The sequence below is a fragment of the Camellia sinensis genome, chromosome 13 (assembly GCF_055761805.1).
Source record: "Camellia sinensis isolate YWXY chromosome 13, ASM5576180v1, whole genome shotgun sequence".
NCBI classification, from domain to species: Eukaryota; Viridiplantae; Streptophyta; class Magnoliopsida; order Ericales; family Theaceae; genus Camellia; species Camellia sinensis.
Window position 1 is genome coordinate 8,473,279 of NC_138973.1, and position 22,988 is coordinate 8,496,266.

At 36.7% G+C, this 22,988-nt stretch overlaps 1 protein-coding gene across 1 annotated transcript; it reads right to left on the reverse strand.

Annotated features, from left to right (window-relative positions):
• Positions 1 to 18,992: 18,992 nt before the first annotated feature.
• Positions 18,993 to 21,038, reverse strand: LOC114300340 (uncharacterized). The gene is made up of 5 exons (XM_082901382.1): positions 20,919 to 21,038; positions 20,558 to 20,653; positions 20,391 to 20,466; positions 20,223 to 20,298; positions 18,993 to 19,529 (listed from the first exon to the last, which is right to left on the reverse strand). The coding sequence occupies exons 2-5, from the start codon at positions 20,600 to 20,602 to the stop codon at positions 19,361 to 19,363; spliced, it is 366 nt and encodes a 121-aa protein (XP_082757508.1). The 5' UTR covers positions 20,603 to 20,653; positions 20,919 to 21,038; the 3' UTR covers positions 18,993 to 19,360.
• Positions 21,039 to 22,988: the final 1,950 nt, after the last annotated feature.

Consider the following 22,988-nt stretch of genomic DNA (forward strand, 5'->3'; position numbering starts at 1 on the left):
CTAGGGTATTGGAACTCATTGCGTACATCTGTTTCAGCTTGGGCTCCCATCTTGTCAAAATATTTGACGAGCCGTCGAAATGTAAATTCAACCATAGCTGAGATAGGTAAGTTCCTTGCATCTTTCAAGACGCTGTTGAAGTACTCTGCATCATTACTGGTCAATACCCCCCAGCGATATCCACTGTCATATGCAAGGACCTAGTCCTCAGGATTCATCTTGTGGACCCAATTGATGGTTTCTTGGTTAATAGCCTGTATCTGATCTAAGTAACCATTACACTTTCGTCGTTGATCAGCACTCCCTGCTTTCCATAGAAGTTGTTTGAGCTCCTTATTTTTGAAATGTGTGTTTAAGTTACTGTAAACATGTCGAAGGCAGTGCCAATGATATCCAACAAATTGGAGCGAGGGATTCAGTCAATGCTGCCTCATAGTAGCTAAAATACTCTCAGCTCGATCAGATATCAAAGTCACTCCCTATCGGTCCATGGCAATATGTTCCTTGATATTTTGAATGAAGAACGACCAAGACTCCAAACTCTCTCTGTCGACAACAGCGAATGCAAGCGGTAATATTTTGCCATTGGCAGTGACAATCATTGCTACAAGCAACACACTAGTGTATTTACCGTATAAGAATGTACTATCTATAGATATAACAGGCCTACAATATCTAAAGCCATCGATGACGGGTTTGAAAGACCAGAAAACAAAGTGGAATACGACATAATGGTTGTATGCCCGGTATATCTATGATTCCATGTCACGATGGTGCCAGGATTAGATGACTGTAATGTATGCATAAATTTAGGCAACTGCCTATATGATTCATCCCAATCACTGAATACCATTTTAATTGCCTTTACTCTTGCATGCCACGCCTTCTTGTATGATATACTATAGTTCATGGTATTTTTTATATCTTCTATGACATTCTTAATTGGCATATCAGGTTCATTCTGCATACGACAATCAAATATGAGTTGGATTATCTGGGTGTGAACACTATAAACAAACAAATATGTATATATATGTAAACATTTATTTTTTATACTAACCGCAACTTGTCCCAAAATATGAGAAGTAATGTAACTGGAGCTAATATTAGTGTGGTCCATGTTCATTCGTGGGTATAAACAATGGTGAGGAACCTTGTACTGCTTTATTTCAAAAAGACCATGTTTCTTACTAAGAGATGCACGCAACCACCAACTGCAGTCGTGCTTGCAAGCAGACACCCAAAGGTCTCGCTTGGAGGTTACGACCTTATACTCTCGATTATTTGTTGCATGGTACAATTTCATAGCATGTAGAAGTTGCTTCTTATCAACAAAAACCATTCCTCTGTCCAACTCTGGATTTTCAGCGCTCCAGATCCGGTTACGGGGAACGACATCACGGGCACTAATGTCAAAATCACCACCCAGGTGAATGTTGTCACAGAAAGGGATTTCAACTCTAGGTGGAATGGGGGCATTTTCAGGGTCAACGGGCGCCTGGGCGTCATATTCTTCATCATCATCATCATCTGATCCGCCTAATAAATTTTCTTCATCACATATGTAGACACCCCATTTTTGACCGACCTTAAGACTCAGACGTCACCAACTGAGTGCTCGGTGATGTTGCATATTGTGCTTGTTCTGAGGTTGCGGAGTCTCGACTGCGAGCCTCGCTCCCGGACTTTAGGGCTCTTTTGTGCTTTGCCTCGGTTTGCGAACCAGGTCCTGTTTTCTCTGTTTTCTCTTCCCGAAGGGAGGGAGAGGTCTCGTAGACCATCTCTCAGTGGCCGTAGGCTACGTTTCGTGGTTGTAGGCCATTTTTCCGTTTGGAGCCCAGTTTTCGATTTTCGGAGCCGTCGGTCGTGTGCCTCGGTTCGGGACCGCTTATTTGCCTCCGTTTGCTCCAATTTTTGGCACACACCTTGTTTCCTCCCTTTAGAGGGACACTGTGGCCCGGGGGACCACCTTCGTGGTCATACGCCACTTCCAGTGCCTAACAGCCTGTTTTCGGGGCCCTAAACTGCGCGTTTTGGCCCCCGAACCTTCGTTTTGCATCTGTCTTAGTCCATTTTTGGTAGGGATCCTATTTTCATTGTTAGGGAGGTGGTAGTATGGTGGGAGGACACCTTTTCTCCTTGGAAACCAGTTTTCTCTTTTTCTCTCTCCTAAAATCGATTTTTCTGACAGAAAGCTGGTATTTCTCACTTTTGAACCACAATTTCTAGCTTTTCATACCACCATTGTGTTGTGCTCATCTGGGAGGCCACCAATATGGGTAGGCCGACTAGTAATTCTTCTTGACCCTTTTGAACCTTGCTAAAAAGTTGGTTTTTCTCTCTCTTGGGTCATATTTTTTGGTTTTCCACCATACAGCTGTGTTGCACTCATCTGGGAGGCCACCTTTCTGGGGTGGCCGGCCAGCATTTCTCCTTGAATCTTTTGACCCCTGGTCGGCCTGCTTCTTGCTTTTTGCTCTCTTTGAGTGCAATCCAACTGTGCCAGCTGGAAGGCATTTGACCATCCTCCATATGGAGGATATTTGAGACTTCTTAGAGAAGCTTTGGAGCCTCTCCTCTATAAATGAGAGGCTTGTCTTCATTTGCAAGGGTTCAAGAAGTTTGTTAGAGGCTTATATACTTCTCTCTTCATAGCTCACTATTCCAGGCTCCAAACCCTAATTTTCTTGCACCATTTGCACACCAACCTTTGGTACAACACCTCCACCATCCATCCAAACATCTTGGAGCTGATTTGAAGAGGTTAAGGAGCTCCCATATTGGTCCAGAAGTTGCTGGAAACCTGCTCTTCAAGGGTAAGTCTCCATTTCCCTTTTTCTTGCATTATTTTGCTCCATTGATTAGCCTTATTTGAAAGCATTTCTGGACTTTGTCATAAACTGTAAAGTGCCTTATTTTGAGCTCCTCTTGAATTTTGATTAAGGATACTTTTCTGTTTGAGGTCTCCTACATCCTTGTATGCTTTATCTCTCTTTCAGGGCTTATTTTGCATGATGTCTTAGCCTTACTTACAAGAATTTTTGAGATTTTCCATGAACTAAAAAAGGTCTTATTTTGAGCCCCTCTTGAAGTTTTATTAAGGGAATTTTTTTGTTTGGGGTCATCTACCCCATTTCATGCTTTATTTCCTCATGTTTTGAGCTATGCATGTGAGCATTTACATTGGCCTTGGTTTGGCCTCTTAGCCCCTGAAATCCAGTGGATTTTCAATGGCTTAGATGTATTTTTGAGAGCTAAAATCAGAGGGGGGTGACCCCCTCTCTCATTGTCTTGTTTTTTGGCCCTTTTAGCCTTCCAAAGGGCCCCTTACTTGCATATTGTGAAGTCACTTTTTAGGCCCAATTTAGTGAGTTTCAAGGTCTTCCTTAGCTCTGTCCAAAGCCTCTTTCACCATATTTTATGTCTATAATGCATGTGTAAAATAATTCCATTCAAGGCCTCTCAAAGGGGCCTTTCATTGCGCGCTTCCTTGACCCATTTCAGGGTCAATTTGGTGAGTTTTAGGGCTGTCATAATTGATTTCTAGAGTTGATTTTGCCATGTTAAGTGTTCTTGTTGTATGTGTTGAGTAATCCCTTGCATGGCCCTTCAAAGGAGCTCATCATTTTTGCATACATCGGATGCATTTCAGTGGTTATTTAGGGTTTATTTGACATATCATGTTCCTATTCTTGGCTGGTTTGGTGACCTCTCTTATGCTTCATGTACATGCCATGTAAACCATGCTTATTAGCCTAGGTTGCGTGTTGTTTTAGCCCCTCATGTTAGCATATTTTGGCTATGCCTTAAACTGATAATGTGCTTATTTTGGACTGCCCTAGCTCTGTTTTTGGGTCTTGTGGTTAAATGATGTTAGTTTTACATGCTTGTAGTTCAAGATCCATGCTTAGCTTTGAGTTTTGAGATCCATTCCATGCATACACTGAGGTATTTTCATGCCTTGGGGTAATTTTTCATCAAATTTCAGAGCTTATACGAATGCCATGTTGCCATGTTTTCATCTCTTTAAATGCGTTTGAGAGTCGGGCTTGTATGCCTCATTTATCGACCATTGAATGGGCTTCATTCCGTTGCATTCCGAGCCATCATTTTAGGCCATTTCCCCACTGCTTCAGACCTGCCTAGAGTTTATTTGGGGTTGGTTTTGCCATTGGTGCATTGCTTTGGGTACCTCTAGAGTAAACGCACTTCACTAGTTTCGGTACCTGGGCCCCCTAGCTTGCATTGTGTGCCATATTTGCATGTTTCGGAACCATATTTCATGCTGTTTCAGAGCTGTAATTTATGTTATTCCATGCCATCTTTCATCCCTTGCCATGCTTTGGTAAAGTAGCATTTGATGCCGTAGGTTCGGTCCTTGGTATTTGTGCATGTGTGCACGCATTTCGGTTGTCTCATTTTCATCTCATAGCCACTAATGTGAGTGTGGCTGAGGTCCACTCATGTTGGTGTAAGTCCATCGTGCATTGTGTATGCCATTTCGGTCTATAGCATTGTGTAGACGTCCCCGAACGCCCTGGGAGGGACGAGCTCCCCCGTTCCGTTCGATATTGGGCTCACTACAGCTCAGGACTCTAATTTTGTCACGGTTCTAAGTCTGAACCAAAGAGTCCAAATCCAGCAAATCGTTTTGAGAAAACAGATTTTTGAAAGAAGTGCCAAACATGGACTGCTTTGCCAGATACAGAGTCGCCACCTAAATATTTTATTTTGGGGAAATTTAGGAAACCCTGACTTGTTTGCCTAAGGCCACGTGTCCGTCATCACCAAAGTTGCCTCGGCTCGGGAACTTGGGTACGATTGGGGAAGGTCACTTCATGAGCACCCCCGCTCGCCCGATCAAAGATCGGCCTCTACTAACCATGATATCTATTTTTGAAAACATTATGTGTTCTTATTCCGGTTATTAGCCTAGATTACTATGTGATGCGCACAGCATACAAGTATAGACTGGATCGCCTGAATTGGAACAAAACATTTCATGTTTGTTTGTTTGAAAATGGTTTGATGGTGCTACTCGCAAGTAGGCTAAGACGTGGATTTGCCACCCTCGGGTGGGCTTAGAAAAACATGATTTTGCCACTATCTAGTGGGATTAAAACACACATTTGATGAATTGTTCCAATTCAAATAACCCAACCTTCACCCACAAGCATTCAGGCAGTTTATATCACATAAGCACATAGCCTCATGGTAAGCATGCTATTCATGGCAGTCACTCACACACATGTAAGGATGCTAAAACATAAAACTTACCGAGTACTCCAAGCCAAAACAGAAGCTTATTAGAAATCCATGCATGATCCTAACTATACAGAAATGCCTAATGCAACACATGCAAAAGTGCAACTATAGCAGGCTCGGCTATTCTAAACATGGCATATGAAATGCTACAGCTAACATGTATTCAACTTGGAATTGAAAATACAATGCAGTTAGTATGATGCGTCGAGCCCAGTGCATGCAAAACAGATGAATGAATGCAAACATGCTATCATACTGTATGCTAATTAAAACATGCCCTAATCTAACCATCATAAGCGGGTAAATAAAAGGGAGAAAGACGTGGGGTTGGAAGACATACATCACACACATGCACACTTATTACAACATTGCCCTCGCTCGGAGGGTCCGAATAATATACAGTCCCAAATGAATAAATAATACAGTCCCGAATAAATACAAAAATCCTAATTAATTTACAAATTAATCTAGGAAAGCTATAAACTGGCATGCATGCCAGGGACTGCCTTGACTCTGATGAATGATGTATGTTTGGGCTGCCTTACGCGGAAATCCACTGGGATGCCCCAATTAGCCTCTGTTTTGCAATTATTCTTGGAAAACGCGCCAAGCTCTGGAAGGTTGCTAATCCTTGATTTGCTGCAACAGAGAGCAGGAAAAGGGCATAGCAATGTATTTTCATATATGTATGCATGTCTCGATCCTCGTGCCACTAATCACGCATCTCGATGCATGATGGCCGAGGGGTCAAATTGCACAACTCAATATAGAATGAATGCATATGAAAACACAACAAGACCTAACTCCATCATGGACAATCCGGAGTGTCGGTGACTGGGAATTGAGACACGTTCCGTCACTCGGAGTACGAAACGTACCTCGTTTCCCGTGCCTGGGCTAATTCCTATCCCAAGCACAATGCAATATGCATGATATGCATGAAATGCAACTAAGATATAACCTAACATACACAATGCTATGAAATGGCATACACGATGCACGAGGTAACATGGCATACACAATGAGCTAACATACAACCTAGCATACGCAATGCTATGAAATAAAATGGCATACACAATGCATAAATGGACTTATACTAACACAAGTGGACCTCAGCCACACTCGCATAAGAGGCCATGAGATGAAAATGAGACAACTCGGAATGCGTGCACACATGCACGCAAACCGAGGACCGAACCTAAGACACCAAATGCCACTCTAACAAGACATGGCAAGGCATGAAATATGATATGCTAGCATGCAAATTTCAGCGCTAAAATATGACTCGAAACAGCCCCGAATCATGATAATATAGCACCCGATGCATGAAATGGTCCCGAAATGCAAGATTAGGCACATGAAATGACTTGTAGCTACATCAAGCATGCATTATTTGATCATGACATGTGAAGAAAGATTCAAGGAAGCCCCAAAAAAAGCATGTTTACAGTTTTAAGCAAGGCCAAAAAGCAAACACAAATGGGGCTAAGCTAGCATGCAAAAATGGCCCTAAATGTGAGATAAAGAATCAAGTCACAGCTGCTGGCCCCAAACAGGAGAGGGTCCTTCAACAATGTTGAATAGAGGCCCAAAATATGACCTTTTACAGTTTATGACCGAGCCAAAAACAGTACACAAGCATGCTCAAAATACTATGCAAAACAAGGCCAAAAAGAGAGCTATAACACAAAGTACAAAAAGGATGCCTCAAAAAGTAAAATACCCTTAATGAAACATGAAGAGGGGGTCAAAATAAGGCTGTTTTAAGTTCGGACCAGAGCCCAAAAACAGAATCTCAAGAGGCTAATAAATCATGCAAAAATGGAGCCAAAAGAGAGATATAAAGGCAAGTAGCAAATAGAAGCCACAAACAGTGATGAGTCCTTCAACAATGTTGAAGAAGGACTCAAAATAAGCTACTTTACAGTTTATGACATTCCTCAAAATAATTTATACACTGGCCAAAAATACTACACAAGAAAATGGCATACAAGGGAGCTAATGAAGAAAGTGCAACAAGGAGGCCTCAAACAGTGAGAGGCCCTTAAACAAACATGAAAAATGGCTCAAAATAAGCCTAGTTCCAGTTAGGGTCGGAGCCCAAAACAGCAAGAAAGTATGGCTAATGTATAAATCAAGAAAAGGCTAGAAAAGGGAAAAAGGGAACTCACCCTTGAAGACTATGCCTTGACAGCTTCTTGGCTTGAGTTTGGTGGCTTCTTAGCTCTGGAAAACAACTTCAAGTGGCTGCAATGGAGGTTGGAGGTATGGTGCTAAGTGGTGGTGTAGAGAGGGGTGTAGGAACTTGAGAGTTTTGGAGCTTGGAGGTATAGAGGGAGAGAGACACAACAAGGGAGCTCAAAGGGAAATTTTGTAACCCTAATAACAGAGCTGGGGCTGCTGTTATATAGACAAAAGGGGGGAAAAAATGGAGGGAAATGAATCAAGTTTCCCCCCAAAAATGCACCCCCCCGGATACACAATCTGGGGGGAAACAGAATATACAGCTGTAAGGAACAGGGTGCAAGGATCATGACCAGCCAGCTATCTAGGGTTTAGGTGGCCGGCCGGCTACCTCCCATGGCCGGTCGGCTAAGGGTCAAAAGGGTCAAGAAGCATTAGTGGCCAGCCACCCCAAAAAGAGAGCCTCTGATATGTGCACAACATAACCCTGTGGTTAAACACTGGAAATAGTCAACCAGGAGAGAGAACAACCCACTTTTCAAAGGGGTTCAAAAGGTTCAACAACAATTACTGGCCGGCCACCAAATATTGGTGGCCTCCCAGATGTGTACATCACAAATATGGGGTTTAGGGTGCAAGAAAATGACCCAAGGATGGTCAACATTGGCTTTGAAGTGAGGAAAATTAGGCGACGGAGGGCGATGAAGGGATAAAGTTGGCTGACAGAACAATTACTGGCCTCCCACCCTTCTACGGCCTTCTTACCAATGAAACAGAGGTCCCTGCCAAAAATGAACCAAAACCGATGCAGAACGAAGGTTCAGGGGGCGAAACGCGCAGCCCGAGGCCCCGAAAACTGACTGTTAGGCACCGGGAGTGATGTTCGACCACGAATTCGGTTTCTCGGGCCACAGTGTCCCTCAAAAGGGAGCAAATAAGAAGTATTCCAAAAACCGAAGCAAATGGAGGTGGTTAAGCGGTCCCAAACCGAGGCACACGGCCAACGGCTCTGAAAAATCGAAAACCGGACTCCAAACGGGCAAAATGGCCTACGACCACAACACGTAGCCTACGGCCACTGAGAGATGATCTACGGGACCTCTCCCTCCCTTCGGGAAGAGAAAATAGAGAAAACAGAGCCTGGTTCGCAAACCGAGGCAAAGCATGAAAGAGTCCGAAAGTCCGGAGGCAAGGCTCGCAGCCGAGACTCTGAAACCTCTGAACGAGCACGATATGCAACATCACCAAGCGCTCAATCAGTGACGTCTGAGTCTTAAGGTCGGTCAAAAATGGGGTGTCTACACATTGTGTATGTTGAGTTGCATGTTAGAGCATTGTGTATGCCATGTTACATCGAGCATTGCGTGTGCCATTTCATAGCATTGCGTATGCTAGGTTGTATGTTAGTCGCATTGTGTATGCCATCTCATTTGCATTGTGTTTGGGATAGGAGTTAGCCCAAGCACGGGAAACGAGGGACGTTTCATATTCCGAGTGACGGAACGTGTCTCAATTCCCGGTCGCCGACACTCCGGATTACCCATGATGGAGTTTAGGTCTTGTTGTGTTTATATGTGCATTCATTTCACATTGAGTCGTGCAATTCGACCCCTCGGCCATCATGCCTCGAGATGCATGATCGGTGGCACGAGGATCGAGGACTACACTTCCTGAAGAGTAGTCATGCATACATATGTGAAAATACTTTGCCATGCCCCTTTCTTGCTCTCTGTTACAGCAAATCAGAAATCAACAGTCTTTTGGAGCTTCGCACAGCATTCCGAGATTAAGTGTGAACAGAGGCGGATCGGGGCATCGCAATGGATTTTCGCGCCAAACAACTCAAGTATGCATCTTTCATCATTCGGAATAGAGCTGAGGCAGTCCATAAGCTTGCATGCTAGTTTATCCGCTTTCCTAGTTAATTTGTTAATTAATTAGGGTTTTGTAATATTTAAGTATTTATTCGGACTGTATTATTCTTTCGGACCCCCCGAGGGGGGCAATGTTATAATAAGTGTGCGTGCGTGTGATGTATGTCTTCCAACCCCATGTCTTTCTCCTTTTTATTTACCAGCTTATGATGGTTAGTTTAGGGCATGTTTCAATTAGCATACTTATGCTCGCATGTTTGCATTCATTCATCTGTCTTGCATGCACCGGGCTCGGCGCATCATACTAACTGCATTTGTATTTCAATTCCGAGTTGAATATTTGTTAGCTGTAGCATTTCACATGTCATTTTAGAATAGCTGAGCCTATTGTAGTTGCATTCTTGCATGTGTTGCATTAGGCATTTCTGTATAGTTAGGATCATGTATGGATTTCTAACCTAGTTTCTGTTTTGGCTCGGAGTACTAGGCAAGTTTTTACGCTTTAGCATTTTACATGCGTGTGAATGTTGTCATGATAGCATGTTTATCATGAGGCTATATGCTTATATGATATAACTGCCTGAATGCTTGTGGGTGAAGGTTGGATTATCTGAATTGGAATAATGCATTGACTGTGAGTTTTAAGCCCACTAGATAGTGGCAAAACCATGTTTTCTAAGCCCACCCAAGGGTGGCAAAATCTGTATTTTTAGCCTACTTGCGAGTAGCAAACCCCTTTTCAAAAACAAATATGAAACGTTTTGTTCCAATTCAGGCGATCCAGTCTATACTTGTATGCTGTGCGCATCACATAGTAAATCTAGGCTAATAACCGGAATAAGAACGCATAATATTTTCAAAACTAGATATCATGGTTAGTAAAGGCTGATCTTTGATCGGGCGAGCGGGGGTGCTTACGAAGTGACCTTCCCCAATCATACTCAAGTTCCCGAGCCGAGGCAACTTTGGTGATGACGGACACGTGGCCTTAGGCAACGGGTCAGGGTTTCCTAAATTTCCCAAAATAAAATATTTATGTGGCGACTCTATATCTAGCAAAGCAGTCCATGTTTGGCACTTCTTTCAAAAAAATCTGTTTTCAAAAACGATTTGCCGGATTTGGACTTTTTGATGATTCATCGGTCTTGCATTGCACTCTGTGAAATTAGATACAGGACCGTGACTTTGAGTCCTGAACTGTAGTGAGCCCAATGAACAAAACGGGGGATTTCCTCTCGGGACGTTCGGGGACGTCTACAACATATTTCATTGTCATCATCGTTTAGGGCGACATCAGGACCGTACATGTCACTGTCAGTAAACTGCACCTCGTTCACTGTTTCAGCCATATTACCAGCAACTTCAACCGGAGTGGTATGATGGCTGCATGTAGGCACATCTTGTGTGTTATTGTCAAATTCATAATCATATCCACCATGTGAACTTGATTCTACACCATGGCCCTGAAATGACTGTTGTATGTAGCACAGTGGATAACATTGATCTGATTCATACATAGGAGACTGAAACGCTGTTGTGTCAATCCTATGCGTCAGCAATGTAGTGAACGGATGAGAATTCATCTGTGTCATGTTCGGGATATTGTGTATAACCTCTTTATCAATGTAGACTTCCAAACAATTTGGTGCTTGAAAAATTGCACCGATACTTAATATGGTGTTCAACGCCTCATCGTCATTGATCGGTAGTATCTTGTATTTGTTGTGTGCTTGCCACTGGCGATAAGGATATTTACATTTGAAGGTCAATCGGACACTTTCCCCGTAACTTGCCACTTTTGACGTAAACATCTCCTCCAAATTGCTAAGCGTGGTGCCAATTTGCACCGCATATATCCCTTTCGGCTCAGCATCATATGATACGCCTTCATCGGGATCCCGAATTATGTTTCCCCCCAGTAGAAAATAATTGGAACAGTCTGCATATACTTGCTTCAATTAAGACAAAAAATATTAAAATAGCAACAATATACTTATATCTCCTTGTACTTGTAAAAGAATTATATAAATTTTAACTCATTCAATTACAATTACTTATGATGCAAAAACTTTATTTAAGTAATCAGCAATTGTAATCCAACAATCATTATTGATTTTTTAATTAAGATATGAGTTAAAATAATGATAATGCTTTAGATTTTTTAACTTTTTAAGAAACAAATCTTACAACACATACAAAATTAACATATGAGTTAAAAATGATTATAACTTATAAAGTAACAACATTTGTAATTATTAAATAAATATAATTGATGTAAGTTGATTTAGGTAATTGATAAATTTTAAATCTAAGTAATTTACATCAACTTATGAGTGTAAGTTGTTAATCTTGTTACTTTGAGTGTAGGTAAACTTATGAGTGTAGGAGAATTCAACAATCTTATGAGGTAGGTAAACTTATGAGTGTAGGTAAACCTAACTTTACATCAAAGTAACAACATACATCAAAGTAACAATATTTCTAATTTACCTAAATTTCTAATCATTACATAAATTATGAGTGTAGGTTGTGACTTTATATAAATTATAAAGTGTTGGCAAACTTGATTTATACATAAAGAAATTTGATTTATACATATTCATGACCACGCTTGTAAGTAAAATATGTAAAAACGTATTTTCAAAACACATTTTGAACAAAAATTCAAAACCAACACTCACACTTCTTTGTCACGGACACTCACACTCACTCGCTCTATCTCTCTCTCTGACACACACACCCACAACACTCACACTCACATCAAACATATATAATTTTTAATATATATCAATTTTATTTTATAAAATTCAGAACAATTATTTTTTTTTAATTTAATTTTTCTTTTGAAATAATTTATTTTTCCAATTAATTTTTTTTTTCAATGATTTTTTTTTTTCAAAGGTGGGGTAATAACTGCCATAAACATAAACCTCAAGGGTGTCAGTGTAATTTACCTAAATAAAAAAATTACATTTTAAGAATTAAAGTAAAAAAATAATCATTTTATATAGTTGATTATTATTTTCTATTATCAATTATTATTATATATATTTAATATTGGTCTGAATTTTACAAAATAAAATTTATATATATTAAAAATTATATATGTTTGATATGAGTGTGAGTGTTGTAGGTGTGTGTGTTAGAGAGAGGGATAGAGAGTGTTTGTGAGTGTCTGTGAGAAATAAGAATGAGTGCTGGTTTTGAATTTTTTGTTGAGTTTTTACATTTTGCTTAAAGTGGTTATTATCCACGGGTCAACAGTAAAACCGTGGTTTGCAACCACATTTTCTGAAGATAGAAATAATTACTTAACAAAAGCATGGTTATGTATAAATCAAATTTCCTTAATCAGATTTACTTTAAAAAAATAATTACTTAAAAATTTATGTATAAATAAAATTTCCTTAAAAGTGTGATTTGTAACCACGTTTTGTTAATTAAAAGCGTGGCTTGTACCACCCTTTTAAGATTTTACAAATTGTCCGCGGGAGGGCCACAAAAACGGTGAAAGCGTGGTTTGTATCCACGTTTTAGCTTAGTTTAGGAATTTTGTCCAAACTAAGCCTACTTTGGGAAATAAATTACTATTTTGCCTTAATTTGGGAAAAGTCCCTAATTTGGGCAATGATTTAATCGTACGCATGTAAATGGTAACAATTTAAAAAACACTTATTTTCAGGATATTTTGATAAATTTTGATCTATTCAGACATTAGTATTTCGATAAACTAGACAGATATATCAATAATTTTGAATATGAAGACATTATAAAGATTCTTCTTTTATTTTTCTATTCATATAATTTTATAATATAATTTGTATCAAGTATTGTATTTATTCAGTGCGATTGGACAAAATTGGACAAGTCATACAAAAATCTTAAATCATAGTGTAACTTTTTCTATGAAATTATTATTTTTTTCATTGAGTTGAAATAACTCGACTGATTTTGTATGACTTGTCCTTAATTTTTATTTCAAACATTGTTCACGTAATTTTTTAAAACTGGTGGTCCAATTAGTGAGATTTATGGATAATTAAAGAGAAGTTACTTTTATTTCCTCAAGCTTCTGCCAATAGGGACCTTAATGACATAGTTATTAGGTAGGTTATTTCCTATGAGATTATTCTCTAACTTAGGGAAATAACCTCATACGAAATAACATAGGAAATAACTTAGGAAAATAACGTAAGAAATAACATAAATAAAAAATTAATGAGCTCTCATAATTTTAAGCAATATAAAAAATATAACAAAAAAATTATCGACCTGAATCGAGTCAAACTTGAGTTTCATTAATATTAATGAGCTGTCATTATGTGTTAAAAATTAGGTATGCTCCTTTCAGATCTCAAGTTGAACTCTCAGTATGTGTCATGTTTATAGGTATTAATTGAGATTTATCGGATCTACGTGGAAGGGACGTTTGGTGTGGATTGTAAGATTAGTCGATAAATACGTAAAATGATTCAGACATCTGACTATTATAAAAAGTTAAAACTTAATTGAATAAACATAATGCAAGCGCATAGAGGATAAGTCAATTGGACAATTCAAGTGGGTAAAAATTATTGAGAATAACTCATTTTATAAATCAAATATTTTAATTTTTTCAAACATAATTCTTAAACAAATTTTATTTTTTTTTATATAAAATGTTTTGATAATAGCATTTTCCATGACGACTTGAAAGGCCTTTTTTGGCAAAGAGATAAAAAGTAATTTTTTTACTTCTAATTTTTTGTGGATCAAATTTTTTGACCTCTAATATTTATATCCATTTTTTTGTGGATCACTTCTAAAAAGTCATTTATTTATATCAAATTTTTTGACTTCTAATGTTTTGGTAATTTTTTGAGAAAGAGGTAAAAAGGTATTTTCAGTATTTTTTTACACGTTTTTCCAAAAAAAAAATTATAAAATACAAAAAATTAGCTTTTAACTTATTTCCTAAAACAACCCAAAAAATTGTTTCTACTAGTTATAGTGGCCTAATGATGAAGCTGAACAGATAAGCGAAAGAATAACAAGATTTAACCATATCGACAACACTAAGAAGCAATTAGAAATTATATTTTCAATTCAAAAAATATAGACAGAATTCACAATTCAAAATTCAAAAACCTAATTTGTAAAAAAATAGATAGGATTCACAATTCACAATGCAATAAATATAGACAGGATTCACAATTCAAAACCCAAATTCCTGAAACCATAACCCTAATTTCTGATTTCACAATTGAAAACCCTATAAAATATATTTACAATTCACAATCACAAGAACGTCGTCGACGACCATCTTGGGTTTCACTCAGACTATTCGCGGCAAAGGACACGGCCACCCTCTCACAATTGAAAATTTTCTCCCTTTCCCCTTAATTTTCTCCTCATTTTCTTTTGACTGAACTTGCTTTTCTTTTATGCCAAACATCCCCTTATACTTTCCATAATAGAGAAAGAAAAAATGATTTAATGATCAGTTGGATCTATGGACTCGGGATAATTAGTACTAGACTAACCATGACAACTTTAAACATAGTTCCTTGTAATTCAATTTTGTATGACACTGATATATATTACATGATTCTATTTTTTTTTTAATATATCGTAAATATTGTTAGGCTGTGATTAATTTATTGGAATGAAAATAAAAGGGAATGGCATGATTATTCCTTAAATATGTTTTAATTAAAAAGAAAAATTTGTGGAAAGTGAGAGTGAAAGAAAAAAAAATAATAATTTCGAAATTTTGAAAGAAAGGGATAGAAAATTTTGAAATTTTAATTATAAATAATTTTTTTATAGACAAAATTAGATTTTCTTGTGTTTTGCCATTTTTTTTCCAATAAATTATAAAGTTAGTTACGATAATAATATACAAGAAAATTATTATTATTATAGATAATTATTTATTGATTATGTAAAAACTATTTGTTCCTAAAAAAAATCATATAACATTATTAAAAAAATTTAACTTATCATAAATTTCTTAAACCCTAATTTCTGAAACCATAACCCTCATTTCTGATTTCACAATTTAAAACCCTAACCCTAATTGAAAAATGATTTCACATTCATCAATTCAAAACCCTAACCCTAATTGAAAAATGATTTCACATTCATCCATTCAAAACCCTAACCCTGATTGAAAAATGATTTCACATTCATCAATTCAAAACCCTAATTCAAAACCAAAACCCTCATTTCTTATTTCACATTCAATAGAAAACCATAACCCTCATTTTTTCATTTCAAACATAATATTTAAATTTTTTTAAACAGATTCAACATTCAACAAATTTCACATTCAACAGATGTCACATTGAACAGAAACCTGATTTCACATTCAACAGATTTCACAATTATAAACAGATTTAAGATAAATATAAACCATTCAACATTCACATTCAACAAATTTCTAAATAGATTTCACAAATATAAACCCTAACCCTAACCCTAATTTAAGATTTAAGATTTCGCAATTATAAACAGATTTAAGATAAATATAAACCATTCAACATTCACATTCAACTGATTTCTAAACAGATTTCACAAATATTAACCCTAACCCTAACCCTAACCCTAATCCTAATTTAAGATTTAAGATTTCACATTCAAGAGATTTCTAAACAGATTTCACAAATATAAATCCTAACCCTAATTTATTATTTCTGATTTCACAACATTTTCATATTCATGAACCCTATTCTACCAACATTATACCCACATTCATGAACCCTAACCCTAATTTATTCACATTTTCACAAACACAAAAAACGCATTAAAGTAGATGACAGAAGCCATACCAACGAGAGAGAGGTACCGACAGTACTGAGAAGCAGAGGGAGCTCGAGCACAGAGACAGAGAGAGAGTAGTAAAAGCGAGAGAGAGACAGCAGGGAGCGACAGAGAGAGCAGGGAGCGAGAGAGTGAAACTGCAACAAGCGTGAATGCAAAACACGGGGCTGGGGAGATTATATACAAGTTTTAAAAGCGTGGTTGTGAACCACGATTTCACTTAATGAAAAAAAAATTGCCAAAAAACGTGGTTCAGAACAGCGATTTCAGAAGAAATTTTTTTTTGTAAAAGCGTGGTTCAGAACAGCGATTTCAGACAAAAATTTTTGTTGGATAAAAGCGTGGTTCAGAACAGCGATTTCAGAAGAAAAAAAAATTAATTAAAAGCGCCTTTTGTAACCGCGCTTTCTTAATCAAAAACGCGTTTTGTAACCACGCTTTTAAGACTTCCCAATTTTCACGCGAGACAGCCGCACACACGTTGAAAGCGTGGTTGTGAACCACGTTTTAGTCTATTTTGAAAATTCTTTCAAAACTTTACTTAGTTTAGGAATTGAATTAATATTTTGGTTTATTTGGAGAAATGCCCCAGAAATCTAATATGAGAAATGATTTGATTTTGTAATAAATGATTTGATGTTTGTAATATATGTGAGTGAGTCAGAGACGGAGAGAGAGTGGGTGACGCGTAAAAAAAAAAGGAAAGTTTATATAAGGGAGAAATCTAATCTGAGAAATGATTTGATTTTTGTAATATATGAGAGAGAGAGAGAGAGAGAGAGTGAGAGAGGGAGTGGGTGACGAAAAAGTTGGACCAATTTGGAATTTGATAAAAAGTAAAAAAAATAAAAAAGTTAGGCTCCGTTTGGAAAGCCTCTCAAAATATGGTTCCATCCATTGATTTAAGTGTGTTGTTTGTTTGGAGTTTTCAAATCATAATTCTACACTCATTTCTCAAAACTCAATTTAAAACATTATTATTACTTTTCAAAACTCATAACCAAACATATAATTCAAAACTCTTTTCAAAACTCAATTCAAATCAATATTTTAATTTTTTAAATATTTTGAATATTTTAATATTTAAATATGTTATGCTTTTTTGAATATTTTTAAATATTTTAATTTCAAAATATTACGATTCTAATTTTTAAAATTTTTAAATATTTTATAAAAATAAATTCAAACTCTATTTTATAAAAATATTTTTAAATATTTTAATTTTTTTGTTATGTATTTGGTTACGATTTGGGTGTAGAGTTGTGAAAAAAGTATAGAGTTTCGAGTTATGCGTTTGGTTATGAGTTTTAAAAATAATTTCTTAATTGACTTTTGTTTTATGTGTTTGGTTACGATTTGAGTGTAGAGTTGTTTTTAAATTTAAAATATTAACATTTTAAATTATTTAAATTTTTTGAATATTTAAATTATATAAATTTTTACGATTTAAAATTTTTGAATATTTATTTAAATTTTTTACTTATTAAATTTTTTAGATTATTTAAATTATTTAAATATTTAAGATTTAAAATTTTTGAATATTTATTTTGAAAAAAATTTATTTCCTTTGTAGTATTTTCAATTAAAAAATTGATTAATGTTATTTTCTGTTAATAATAATTTTTTTAATTGAATTTTAAAAAGAGTTTGGTTATTAGTGTTGATAAGAGTTTTCAATAGTGTGAAAGTAGTATGTTTTGTTATCAATTATAATAATTTGAATTAAGTTTTGAAAACTCTTTCCAAAACTCATAATCAAACAAATTTTCTAACTTTACATGTCAAATCAAACTTTCAAAACACAATTCCACACTCAATTCAACACTCTAACCAAAAACCATAGCCAAACAAATTTTCTACACTCAAATTATAATTTCACAACTCACAAACTCAAAATACAATTCATACTTTCAAATCATATTTACAAAACTCTACCAAACGCAACCTTAATTTTTTTTAATTTCATACAAAAAGTCAAAAAAAATTATTAAAAAAGTCAATTTTTTGGTCAAAAAAATTATCAAAAAAATTTAAAAATTAAAAAGTCAATTTTTTACCAACTTCTCAAAACACTCCTATATATATTATATATTATTAAAAATAATAAGGTAAATTACATTAACACCTCTGAAGTTTATGTTTATTATAGTTTCTCCCCTCACCTTTTGAAAATTACATCTCCCTCTTTAAGGGTTAAAGTTTCATTACAGATTGCTCCCTCTAGCAATTTAATTTTTTTAAATATCAATTTTGCCCTCACTGGGTAAATTACATTGACACCCCTCACATTTTAAAAATTACAATTCCCTTCCCAAAGTTTAAAGTAGCATTATCAATTGCCCTCTCGGTTAATATTAGTTAAAAAAAATCATTGAAAAAAAAATTTAATTGAAAAAAATTTTGTTAGTCAAATTTTTAAATTTTCGTTTAAAAATCAACGTAAACTCATTTTTTGAATTTACCTTTTTTTCCTCAAATTTACAAACTGAGACAACCATTTATAAATTAAAAAAATTATTAAACAAGTTTTTATGATAATTTTTAAAATTTTTGTAAATATAAATTGAATAGAGGTATTTAGTTGTAACGCATTCAGTTGCAAAAATTAAATTTTAAGATTTAATTTATTAAAGAGTTTAATCAAATCCTGAGTTTTTTCTGGTGATTTTTCTTTCCTATTATTTGGGAATCAAAAGAAAGAAGAAAAACCATCAACCGCGTATGAGCTTTGAGAAAGTGCCCTCCAACAAACATAATCACACATATAAAGCATACAACTCTGAAAATAGGTGAGCTTTGTAACCCAGTTTTCTTTTTCAATAATGCCCATCAAATAACTGCTAAACCGTTATAGTAAATGCTAAATAGTTTTCAGATTTAACCTATCTTCCTCATTTCAAATTGTCCAAATGTAAAATTACAAATGCATAACATTTCCACCCACCATTGGTCTCTATTAAGTACTGCATCATCCATGACGACAAAGAAAAAATTAAGTCAACAATACATCCTACATTTTCTGATGCTGGCTGTAATTGGGACATGCTTTTGTATCAAAATGTTATGACAAATAAATAGACACATCTAAATCCTAGTGAACAAATAGAAACATAAAATTTACACCAACCTAACATCTTCATTCTGTAACTCCATTGTTAGACTGGTGTTCTTGAGGGGCTGTTAGGAAATCCCAAGATACGGTTCAGAATAGATCCCACCAGATTTTATGATCTGGATCACACAAAACCCAACGTAGCTGGATGGCGGAGAAAAGGAGACTCGGGATTAACCTGATTCTGTAAAGGGCAATTCAGAAACAAGTAGATATACCGAACACAAGCATGAAACCAGTTAGTTTTGTCCGCAACTAACCTGATTATTGAATTTCCCGAGCAGCCCCTATCACTGTACAGAGGATGGAGGTTGAATAAAAAAGGTGTAGATTTCTCATGGAAAGAAAGAAGGGAAAAAAAAATCAAGAAAATATTGCTAATAAACAAATGTTTAAGAATACCGGAGACAGCATCAATGGTCACCATTGAATCAATGGTCACCCGTAACTTATTCAAACTGTTATTGAACAGTAATTTATCGAATATAGCATCTAGAATAGAATCAATTGGATTTTTTTTTTTTTTTTTTCACAGGAGAGGCAGGTGGCCCTAAGGAAGCAAACGTTGCAACCTAGCACACAGCTTAAATGAGGCAAATGTACATAACGAATTCATCCTGTAAAGCAAATGCTAGTGAAGATAAATATAGCAAGATTTTGTGAATTCAAGGCACAGTTCTAATTCATGGAAACTATGATATATTTTGACAATTTTACAATAAAGTTTCATGTAGCATGTACATCCAGCAGTGCAAGAAAATTATAACAAGGAGCACAATATAGAAGTTTGTAGTGTGTTCCAAGACTCCACCAGAACAAAAAAAATTTACATCACTTGGATTACTAAGGAGAATGGGGAAAAGGTAAATTAGAACAATCACATAATATCATACAACATGCTTGTTTTTACCATAACTAAGATATTTCAATAGGGCGGTTGAAGAATCATGGAGCACCAAACTTTGCACATGTCAAAGCAATCTGACCTGTATTTGTGAAGTTCGCGTTTTATACACTTTTTGAAAGAGCCCCAGCAGCAAAGAGAAGATTCCTTCGAGAAAACTATTGCCAGAACAAGGATTGAGCATTTAACCATCTGGAAAACATTTTAGCATATAATACAAATTACTGAGAATTCAGCATCCAGTGATTACCTGCAATGTGTAAACTGGAGTGGACTTGGTAGGTAGAGTCTTCAATGATCTGAGTCTGTTTGTACTTCCAGTTTTGCTAATCAAGAAAAATACATAGTAAAATCTTTAAGTACTCCTAAAAAAGAGTGCAGCAAATTGAGCCAATTTACATTTTGAGCAAAACTTACTTTTCTTCTGTTTTTAGCACCTTCCTGCTGGCCGTCACGTCCCATAACTTTACAGTGCAATCAGCAGACCCAGATGCAAGAAGCGAACCTTCACAACTGATGTGACAAACCAGATGATTAACAAAACAAATTTACCGGTTTCCCCAGTCTGATAACTTCGGCAGATTAAATAATTTTGGATAAATTACACTTTTAAGCCCTCTAGTTTGACCCAAATTTCACTTCGGTCCCTATTGAACAAAATAAAACTAGACTTAAAGTGCATGTACCAAATTGTTGAATAGGGACCGAAGTAGGGATGAAAAGTGTAATTTACCGAATAGTTTTTTATGGGTCTCATCTAGAGAAAAAGGATTTTCACCTGAAAGCGAGAGTCCAGACACAGGAGGTGAAGCTTGAGTAACCAGCTTAGGGTATGATGAGATATCATCCCTTATTTATAAATAAAGATTAGGGTTTACAAGGTAGACAATTACAAGATGATCCCTGAGTGCATAAAAAATGATTACAGACTCTTTCGGCTAATATAATATGCTAAGTGACTTTCGGTGATTATAATATGCCAACACTCCCCCTCAAGCTGGTGCGAAGATATCTCTCATGCCCAGCTTGCCTAATATGTCGTGAAACGGTTTATTCCCAACTCCCTTGGTGAGAATGTCAGCAAGTTGGTCACCAGACTGAACAAAAGGAGTACAAATGGTACCACTAGTGAGTTGCTCCTTAATGAAGTGGCGATCAATCTCAACATGTTTTGTCCTGTCATGTTGAACTGGATTGTGAGCAATGTTGATGGCGGCCTTATTATCACAGTATAACCGCATGGAGTCCGTCTGAGCAATACCTAGATCACTCAACAATAATTTGATCCATAAAAGTTCACACACACCTTGTGCCATAGCTCTAAACTCAGCTTCTGCACTTGACCTGGCAACCACATTCTGTTTCTTACTCCTCCAAGTAACTAGGTTGCCGCCGACAAATGTACAATACCCTGAAGTTGATCTCCTATCAGTTACTGACCCAGCCCAGTCAGCATCTGTATAGGTTTCTACACGAAGATGATCATACTTTGAAAAATACAGACCCTTACCAGGAGCAGACTTCAAATACCTCAAGATTCTCATGACAGCCTCAAGGTGAATCTGATGAGGAGCATGCATAAACTGACTAACTACACTGACAACAACAGCAATATCAGGACGGGAGTGAGATAGGTAAATGAGCTTACCCACTAAACGTTGATAGCTCTCCCTATCCACAACTTCTCCTCCTTCATCATCCCCCAATTTCTGATTAGGTTCCAGTGGGGTGGCACATGCCTTGCAGCCAAGCATCCCAGTTTCCTTCAACAGGTCAAGCACATATTTTCTCTGTGAGATAAATATCCCATCCTTAGAGCGAGCAACTTCAATTCCCAGAAAATACTTCAAGCTTCCCAAGTCTTTGATTTCAAATTCTTTGGCTAAATATTTCTTCAACAGAGGTATTTCCCCACTATCATTGCCTGTAAGAACTATGCCATCTACATAAACAATAAGTGCTGTAGTCTTACCGCATGAGGAATGTTTCACAAATAATGTGTGATCTGCCTGACTTTGTTTGAAGCCATATTTAAACATAGCCTGAGTGAATCTCTCGAACCAAGCCCTTGGAGACTGTTTGAGACCATATAATGACTTCCGAAGTTTGCATACTTTCCCTTCTGTTTGATGATCCTCAAAACCCGGAGGAATGTCCATATATACTTCTTCTTCGAGGTCACCATGGAGAAAAGCATTCTTGACATCAAACTGATAAAGCGGCCAATCTAGATTAGCTGCTAGAGAGAGAAGTACTCTGACTGAATTCATTTTAGCCACGGGTGCGAAGGTCTCCTGATAATCAATGCCATATGTCTGAGTAAACCCTTTTGCCACAAGTCTTGCCTTGTAACGCTCAATAGACCCATCTGCTTTGTGTTTCACAGTATATACCCATTTACAGCCCACAGGTCCTTTGCCCGTAGGTAACTCAGTCAATTCCCAAGTGCCATTCTTCCTAAGTGCTTTCATTTCCTCAATCATGGCTAGTTTCCACTCAGAGATAGCAAGAGCATCCTGAAAATGGTTAGGAATGCTAACAGAGGAAATATTGGACACAAACGCTCTATATGAGGATGACAAATGAGAGTATGATACAAACTGGGAGATAGGATGTTGAGTACAAGATCTCACACCCTTCCTTTTGGCAATAGGAACATCAAGATCAATGGACTCACGAGATTCAAAGTTACCTTGACTCTCATCAGAAGCAGGAGATGGCAGTGGAGTAGCAGAAATGGTCCCGTGTATCCAGTTAACTTGTTTTCTGTCGATGTCCCGGACATAAACATGGCCATCCTTATTCTTGGTGACAGTGGGTTCTATAGTTCCAGTAGAAGAGGGAGTTC

Coding starts and splice junctions, on each gene's coding strand:
- LOC114300340 (XM_082901382.1), bottom strand. CDS start 20,602: ATGGGACGTGACGGCCAGCAGGAAGGTGCTAAAAACAGAAGAAAA. Junction 20,467..20,557: donor GTGCTAAAAACAGAAGAAAA/GTAAGTTTTGCT, acceptor TTTCTTGATTAG/CAAAACTGGAAGTACAAACA. Junction 19,530..20,222: donor CGCGAACTTCACAAATACAG/GTCAGATTGCTT, acceptor TCCTCTGTACAG/TGATAGGGGCTGCTCGGGAA.